This window comes from Neodiprion virginianus, chromosome 4, assembly GCF_021901495.1.
Source record: "Neodiprion virginianus isolate iyNeoVirg1 chromosome 4, iyNeoVirg1.1, whole genome shotgun sequence".
Classification (NCBI taxonomy): domain Eukaryota; kingdom Metazoa; phylum Arthropoda; class Insecta; order Hymenoptera; family Diprionidae; genus Neodiprion; species Neodiprion virginianus.
Window position 1 is genome coordinate 34,580,801 of NC_060880.1, and position 9,299 is coordinate 34,590,099.

The following is a 9,299-nucleotide window of genomic DNA, read 5'->3' on the forward strand; positions in this document are numbered from 1 at the left end:
TGTCTTGGTTATAAAATAAGACTAAAGTCTGAAATTATTGATGAAAATCTTTATTTCTCATAAAATATTTCCACCAATTTACAGAAAACCGGCGGTGGTCCACCTCCCCCTCCGATGCCAGGAATGGTCGGCCCGCCTCCACCTCCGATGCCCGGCATGACTGGGCCTCCGCCACCTCCGATGCCTGGAATGAGTGGACCGCCTCCACCGCCGATGCCAGGTGCGGGCGGTGGTCCACCACCTCCGCCTATGCCCGGTATGGGAGGACCGGCACCGCCGCCTTTCCCAGGTATGGGCCCTCCACCTCCCCCCATGATGGGAGGAATGGCACCAAAGCTACCAGCTGGAGCTGTTCAAGTCCTGCCGCACGGATTAAAGCCGAAGAAGAAATGGGAAGTGGACGGTCCTTTGAAGAGAGCGAATTGGAAAGCGGTGTGTATATTTTTGTTATCGGTTTAAGAAAGAAGTAGTGGTTCACTTTATGCCGAAAAAAGTATACTTTTTTTAAAATTTATAATCGCTATTCGATCATTGCACTATGTTGATTGCTAATCTTTTTTTCAGATCTTACCTCAAAAATTATCAGAAAAATCGTTCTGGGTTAAAGTACAGGAAGAAAAGCTTGCCAGTCCAGATATTCTGACTGGCTTGGCGCAGAGATTTGCTTCTAAACCAACTGGCAAAAAAGTTGATAACGTCATCGATAAGTAAGTGCTTGAGTGTCTTTTTGAAAATAGTTTTTTTTTTTTTTTTTACTTTGAGAATAATATAAAAACGTTTTATACAGTAGTAGAGCATCCCAAAATTTCTTAAACACGAATTATTGTCATTCTAGGTCAGCACCGACGAAGAAGGTCAAAGATCTCAAAGTTCTCGACGGCAAATCTGCCCAAAATATTTCAATTCTTCTTGGTGGTACGTTAAAGCACATGTCGTACGAAGAAGTTAAAGTTTGTTTATTGAGATGCGAGGGTCCCGTTATTTCCGACAATGTATTGCAAGGATTAATTCAGTATCTACCTCCACCCGATCAGCTCACTAAACTACAACAATTTAGAGACCAGTATGAAGACTTGACAGAAGCCGAACAATTCTGCGTAACTGTAAATAAACACATTTTTTCTTTATGGCATTTCAATTTTCTTATCATATGGCCTAGTTGAACGAAGCATTTGTCTGACTTGATTATCATAAATTAATGTTTTTTTATTTCATGATTACCAGATATCAGATATCAAACGACTATTACCAAGACTGAAATCACTCAGCTTCATGTTACACTATGAAGAATTAGTTCAAGACGTTAAACCCGATATAGTTGCGGGTACTGCGGCGTGTGAAGAGGTGAAAATCAGCAAAAAGTTTGCTAAAATACTTGAACTGATTCTTTTACTTGGTAATTACATGAATACTGGTTCCAAAAACGGTCAAGCATTTGGGTTCGAAATCAGCTTTCTTACTAAGGTTGGTGGAAATCATATTTTTTATATTGTTATGTGGATGAATTTGATTTTATCTGTACAAAACTTTGTTACTTTTTTCTTTTTTATCCAGTTAACAAGTACGAAGGATGTGGAGAACAAGCAAACTTTGCTACATTATCTCGTTGACACCATTGAAAGAAAGTTCCCAGATTGCGCAAACTTTTCAGACGAATTAGCTCATGTAGATAGAGCCAGTCGAGTTTCTTTGGAGAATGTTCAGCGCACTCTTCGGCAGATGGATGCTAGTCTGCGTAATCTGGAACAAGATTTGTCGAATGCTAGACTTCCGCAAAACGACAACGACCGATTTGGAGAAGTTATGACAGTATCCTTATCAAAAATCTGTAATTTTTAAATTTAAATCATCTTTCATCATATTCACGCTGTGAAATTTGTAGATCAGAAAGCTACTGAAAATCAATGTCTATTAGAGAAGATCGACTCACAGTTTCCATGACCACTTTGAATATCTAATATGAAGATTATCATATTTTTCCTAACCAAAATCCTATAGCCATTTGCAAAAGAAGCACGAAAATCATATGAAGTGATGCAGAACATGTTTAAAAATATGGATAGTCTTTACACCGATATTTCAGACTTCTTCACCTTCGACAAGCAAAAATACACTATTGAGGAATTCTTTGGTGATATTAAAACCTTCAAAGATGCTTTCGAGGTAACATACACGTGATACTAATTTATTCGCGTATTTGTACTTATCTATATGGGTAACTTGATGAAATTTCTAACCACATTTCTGTTCATAGCAAGCACGAAAAGAAAATTCAAAAATGCGTGAAAGCGAAGAGAAACAACGGAGGGCACGGGAAGGAAGAGAAAAGGCAGAAGCAGAACGTGCGGCGCGTGCTGAAAGGAAACGTGCTTTAGTGGACATGAACGCTCACGAAGCACAAGAAGGCGTCATGGACAGTCTGATGGAAGCTCTGCAGACTGGAGCTGCGTTCAGTCGACCTGATCAACGTCGCAAGCGGCAAACTCGTGCTGCTGGTGGTAAGTTGACACTGCTCAGGAACAAATCTACTGTCGCAAAAATCATGCGAGTTCAATCGACTTCCAAAAAACGAATCTTCGATGGGAAAGTAGCCAATGATGTGGTACTCTCGCCAAATACTAACATAGCCAAGTTAGGAGATTCAAAGGATTTTAAGGGATTAGCGACTACAATTTCATTTCTCAATGTATCTCCTAGTGATGGTAAAGCATTGAACAGAATTATACCTGGCAATGTACCTAGTGCAGAGGTTTTTCGTACACCGGAAGAAAATCAGAGTCTTTACAAACATATACTGTTACATCAAGCTAGAATGACGCCTAAGAAAAGTAGAAGAAAAGTTCAAACGAGAACTTTTGTAAAACAAATCGGGAACGGAAGTTTTTCGTTTCGAGAATTTAAGTCTCCAACATTTGACCACGCTACAGATAATGATGCGTCCAATGAATCGACAAAACAGCACTATTCTACTGAAACACCTGAAATTGATGGAGAGTATGTTAAAAGATTACTCAGATCGTCGGAATATTCCGATGTTCTATCTGCAGCTGCAAATGGTAAACTAAATCTTGGGCAAAAATCTATGTCAAATAGCTTGGACGAAATTTCGTTGATGAGTAGAAATTCGGCAGGTTTTAATATTAAATCCGATCGTTCAGTTACTGGGACCACATCAAAATGCATGAGTAATATTCTTTCGACTGAAAATGGAAGAAATTCATTGTCAAACTCTCAATATTTCTTAAGTAGTAAAAACAGTCTGGCCAGTTGTTCTGTGATTGATGAGTGTAAAAACCAAACACCAGATAAGCTTTGCAGCCCTCTCAGAGCAAGCCCACCTAGATGTACACCTGAATGTAACAGAAAACTATCTCTACACAAGCACAATGCATTCGCTAACGAACGTTTTTATCTGATAACAAAACCGAAACGAATTATGGTTGGTAAACGGCACAAAAGAAACAGCATCGTACGACGTGCCAGTTATAATAGAAAGAAATTGATACATAAATCACAGAGTAAATTCGCCGGTAGCCCACCTGATATGAACGTATCAATGCCAGCAACAAGTGGAAATACTTTTTCGTCCCCGCCAATAACTTCCTTCAATTCTACATTTAAAATGACAACTGAAATTTCGAGATCCACAGACGACCTTAAGGTGAGAACGGAAACACACAGTACACCGTTACACTCTAGTTTAATGAGAACAAAGAATTTCGAGAATATTGCTGCCTTTCAGGACGAAAACCAGAACGACGTTAGTTTGGGCGCCTCATCGAAACGTCAAAGTCTTGACTCCATTCTTTCCTTGAGAACTGAATTCACAAATTCGATCAACACGCCAGACTCTTTCAAGGCTGATGAAATTAGCGGTATCACAGATTTGTCTAGAGGTAGTCCAATTAATGGAGCAAAATACCAAAATACAAAAATAGAGTCTGTAACTGGCGCAAGTTTTGAGTTGATTGAAACTGATGAATTGCAGGAACTTGCCGATTGTAACGAAACTAAACATGCTGAATCAGAACTAAAAACGTCCTTGCATTCTGAAACTGATGCTAACTTTTTGTCTCCATATAAAAAAAAATTGATGGATTGTGAAACTATCAGTTTTGGAAGTGGTAAGAAAGGGTGGAATTTTCGACAGAAAGTTGGAGATAATACAAAAGTTGTTGCTACGAAATACAGCACGTTGAACACAAGTGAATGTGTCGAAAACATTAAATTCGATAACGAGAATCCAATTGCTATAGGGGAAACACAGATAGCCGATTTCGATGGTTCGTCATCGAAACCAAAAACGAATTTTGATGATCCATGTATTGATGTGTCTATTGAGACTCCTGAAACTGTAGCAAACTCAGTCCCTTCTGTAAGCAAGGGCTTTGCTGAGTGGAAAGACGAAAATCCAAAGTATTTCGGTACTAGCACAGATCGCCGATGCGATTCATCAATTCCAGCTGGTGAATCAAGCTCAAATATATCTGAAGAAATACATGAACTAGGGCGACAGAAAATGAATAAATGTGCGAAGCAATTTATAACTTTGAAGAAAAATGTCAAACATTCGCAAAATTCACAGTCAAATGATATAGTTACGAATAAAGATTTGCAGAGCCCTTTTCAAGGAGAGCGCAAAAATCAGAGCTTGTTGAAAGATGTTTTAGATCCAGAGGTACTATTGAGGATGAAAAATGATAACATTTCTGATACTGATTTAGATAAAGTTGCTAGCCCATTTGAATCGTTAGAAAGATACAATAATTGGCGTGCAACGAGTATGTTTTAAAATTATTAATTATTAAAAAGGCTTGAACATTATTACTTATCTTTTGCAAAATATTTTATGTATACATGTTGTTTCGTGTTTTTATGCTGAATTTTAATTGCTAATGAGGTTGTGCTTAGCTTAAAAATGAATTAGCCACCTAAATCAAATGATACGAAAATAGAAAAGTCTGTTTGAAAAAATTTGCAGCAATATAATTTGCGCCAATTACAAGAACTTGAATGAAACGAAATTGCCACTATAAAATAATATAAAAATAACTCTCGGCAAATTCAAATAACACATGTCAAAATACTAGCAATTTGGAAAAAGATTTTACCATCCGATTTTAATGTTTGACGCGTATTATTTTGACCAACGAGATTCTTAGACATTATACAGAAAAAATGTTCTAAATAATTATCTCCAAAGTGAATAAATATGTATTGCTGAGCATGATATACGAGATGTTCATCAACGGTTACATTCGTACATTGTTACGCACTATAATGTTAGATTTCCCACAAAAACATTAAAATCGGCACACAAACACCAGAGTTGAGCATTTTAAAATTGGTAATTATAAAATTTTTTCTTAAATTGTTGATATATTTGCTTCTTATTCGGATGTACTCCGAATCATTACCATCACACAGTATGGATGTTGTTTAATTCATGTTCGTTATCGTTGGCACAAGTAATGTGGGAGATTTTTTTTTAATATTCGCTTTTATTAAATTTGATCCAGATGGTAGCTGATTCATCTTGAAAAATAATGTGAATGTATTACAAATATACCGATGTATGTATCATGCTTTGTATGCATTTTTGTGATTAATTTTTTAATTTTTTTTTTTTTTTTTTCTTGTAATCATATGAATTTATGCTTGGTAAATTTTTAATAGTGCAATTCAATAAAAGTACAAATTTCTTAATTAAATTTATGTAAATTTATACTTCCAATTGTTACCTTGTTTATAGCATTTATATGTATATTAATAACATTATAACAATATCTTCAGACTGCTTTACCTATATGACGTTAGAAATAGTATCCTAATTGGTGTAAATTTTCAACTAATACTTATAACTGAGTATGTGTAATGTTACTAAGCTCATGCCATTATAACTGTACAGATATATTTTATGTTGAAGTTATTGTAGCAAGAAATAATTCACAAGTGTGACAGTCAGTAATAATAATAATAATTACTTCCAAATCCATCATACCTTTTAAGGTATGTCGAGGCAGGAATGCATTAGTAACCATTATTATGCATATTTTATTTCGAGCTACAAAATATTATGGTCCAAGCATGGTCGACTGTTTATAGTAATTGTGAATTATTTCTATTAAATGAAAACTTGTACGATTCGATGACTGTCAGCTCTGTGAATTTCTGGCCTTATAGTCGACAAAGACAAAGAGGAAAAATGTACTGTTCAAAGTTGTTGTAAACTTTTTTTTTTTTTAATTGTAGCTTTGTACCGGTCAATTTTCAATCATATAGACACTGACTTTAAAAAAAATTGTAAAATCAAAAGTGTTCTGATGTATGCATCAGCTTTTTTGTTTATTAAACCCTAGTACAATATTTTTTATTTCCATTTCGTATAACCTTGTGACGTTAAATATGTACTCAAATGTGTGACCAGTGGACTGTAGAAATTTCAAAATTACTGCTATGCTCCAATGATAAGATAGTATACAATTTCAAAAGTGAAAGTTTGCCGCCACCTTTTTCTGCAATTTTTTGTTTTCTCCTCGATCGGTAGTACAGTCATATGAGAATTGTTTCTTATGTTTACATCAGTGTATCGAGGTGTCTCTTGGCTATTAGCTTATTCCTGTGCTACAGCTTTGTTAATATTAAATCATCGTGAGCAAATCATTTGACCTTTCTTTTTATTACAGCGGAAAGGAGAGCACAACTGAATAGGAGCCGATCACGTACAGGATTATTAGGAAGAGAACTATCAACGTGAGTCAAATCAAGTAATATGTAATTTTTTTTTTTTCAAATCCACTAACCCTAAAATTTGAGAGAATTATTATTTTTCGTGATTTTAATTATCCATGTGAGATGTGATAAACTTTGCTAGAAGCTATGGAATTTTTAATGACGAGCTACTTATTTTTCCAATTGTAAACAAGCATGTTAAAACCTATAAAGCATTCACCGAGAAATGTATGCTTTCACCATGCAGGTTTGCACCATAAATTTGACTAATCTAATTTGCATTAGAAAAATCTGTACAGTTCGCGAAGGTGAATTTTAATAATTGTGCATTTGTTTTTTTTTGTTTTCAGGGAACTCTTAAGCTCAGCGTAGCATTGTGATGATGGTGATGACGCTGTGTGTTCGTCATGATTTCGACATTGCGATATATCAAAGGAGACTTTTTAATCTAGTTATAAATGCTAACCACGCTGGTTGAGTGGTTATAAAAGGATATCGAAAATCGCAATGGAATCCACAAGGTCGACGAACCGTTGTGTAACCTTGTAAATTTTTTTTATTTGCAATTAACCCACAAAAGTCTTCCTTGTGTTATTATGCGCACAATCGGATATATTCAGTTAATATGTATAAAGAGAATCGTTCGGATTTTCGTAATGGCTAAAGCTTTGTACATTTTATGTAGAGTAATTAATTAATGTGATAGGTTAACTGTGTAGAGTAGGGCAGAAGGAGAATTGCCACGCGATAACAGTCATGAGCGAATGATATCACAAATTAATAACACTTGCATATGTGTGTGTATGAGTATGTGTATATGTATATATATATATATATATATATATACACGCGTATGCATATGTATACATATCCATATACATACTTACAGAACATACATACGTACGTATTAAATTATAAATAATTTTCACGTGTATTTATGACGCGAATTAGTAACTTTATTAATAGAAAAAATATGCGTGATAATGTAATATAGCAAAGTTTTATATATTTATATATATATTATATATAATTTACACATTTATATGTATTATATATATAAATATATATGTAATTATTCTATCTTTGTCTCATTCAGTTTATTTGGCTTTCTTTCTTCTTCTCTATTCGTATGATTTTGTAAGTTATAATAAAAAGTGTAAATAGTGCAATTTAGGACCGTGGTACAACCACAAGCACGAAGCAGTTGCTAGGTAGCAAAGTTCAACGTCAATTAATGTATTTCAACTGGCACTCGTTGGTATTTGAGAACGAAAAAATAATTTAAACATGACCGTATCTCTTTCATAAATGAAAAGTGGATGGGGATACGAGTGAATTGTTTAGTTTGTTAACTGTCTATGAGTTTCAATTACTAGAAGAGATTATATTATAATAAAGTGCAAAAAGACTATTAATTTTTTAGGCACGACTGTATAGATAACGCTAAGAATGCTTAATTATTGTTTATTCCGGAGATTAATTAAATAATTGATTCATTTTAGAATCGTGTATGATATTTACTGCCAATTTTTAGTGCCTTCTGAAACGCAGCAATAATTGTGCCAAAATTTTGTTGGCAAGTTTTGCAAGTAGTGTTTTGTGACCTCAATTCAGATGATATTGTGGTAATTAGAAAATACACTCATTTGAAGACGCTTGCCAAATTTTTATGTACCATTTGAAAAACATGCTCGCGTTTCACATGGGTCGTCTGTAAAAGTGTCTGATATTTGTATGAGTTGTGCCTAAAAACTTATTCTAAATATATGTAATAAGAAATTTATTTTTTCGAATCTCGAAATCCTCTGAAATCGAATACTTTTATATGGTTAAAAAAAATTTCCATAAAAGTAAGTGAACGAGGGTACTGTAAAAATATTGTGAATACGTGGTTTTATAATATCAGAAATCATAGATGATTATTAATAACGAGAATTTTATGTTCCACCGCTCACCTTTTCTTATTATCCAGTTCCTGCCACATCGCAACATCATACGTACAGTGTGTTTACGCGAAAAACGCGTTGATGTAGTTGAATTTCGACGAGTGCAATCTGGTTCAAGTTATCTATCTATAGTATTTTTCATTTGTTATTTTTTTTTTTTAATTTAAGACTTCATCGGAAAAAACATTTACATGCATGTGAAGTTTATCGGGTGTAATAATGTTATTTATCGATAAAAAATGAGACAAGTAACAATAACGATTGTATATCTTACTTCTATCTGTTGTTCTGATTACTTTGGAGCATATTGTTACTCAATTTTGACTATCATACGGGAAAGAAGCCGAAGGAAAGTATCCTACGACTAGTTACAAAGATGCGCGCAGGCAAACATAAAAAAACAATGAGCATTTTTCGTACGATGGCTCATGTAAAGCGATAAATGTAAAAGTTACAAGTCGGCACTCAACTTAGTCGGTAAGTGATAAGTACTAATAGTTTCTTATTTCATTCATTAAGTATTCAGCTTGATACAAATTTATTTGCGGCAACTGCGTACATTACGCGAAGGTACTCGTCGATTAACGGAAAAAAGTAACTCAATTTGCGACTAGTAAGAAA

General features: G+C 34.6%; 1 protein-coding gene and 1 long non-coding RNA gene across 10 annotated transcripts in view; one reads left to right on the forward strand and one right to left on the reverse strand.

The window, feature by feature from the left end:
• The window catches only part of LOC124303269 (protein diaphanous), a 44,173-nt gene extending 35,498 nt beyond the window's left edge, over window positions 1-8,675 (forward strand). For all 8 annotated transcript variants that reach the window (XM_046760301.1, XM_046760298.1, XM_046760299.1 and 5 more), the window contains 9 exons: window positions 85-432; window positions 565-707; window positions 836-1,103; window positions 1,225-1,464; window positions 1,555-1,809; window positions 1,999-2,163; window positions 2,255-2,498; window positions 6,687-6,753; window positions 7,083-8,675. In XM_046760301.1, the coding sequence (XP_046616257.1) occupies window positions 85-432; window positions 565-707; window positions 836-1,103; window positions 1,225-1,464; window positions 1,555-1,809; window positions 1,999-2,163; window positions 2,255-2,498; window positions 6,687-6,753; window positions 7,083-7,104 (1,752 nt within the window). In that variant the 3' untranslated portion in view covers window positions 7,105-8,675. The remainder of the gene's footprint in view (window positions 1-84; window positions 433-564; window positions 708-835; window positions 1,104-1,224; window positions 1,465-1,554; window positions 1,810-1,998; window positions 2,164-2,254; window positions 2,499-6,686; window positions 6,754-7,082) is intronic.
• On the reverse strand, window positions 7,881-9,215 carry LOC124303275 (uncharacterized). Of its 2 annotated transcripts, none has more exons than XR_006907877.1 (2): window positions 8,953-9,215; window positions 7,881-8,786 (listed from the first exon to the last, which is right to left on the reverse strand). It is a non-coding gene; the product is annotated as an uncharacterized LOC124303275 (long non-coding RNA). The 2 variants fall into 2 exon arrangements; XR_006907878.1 differs by having other exon boundaries at window positions 7,881-8,804.
• Between the last annotated feature and the right edge of the window lie 84 nt (window positions 9,216-9,299).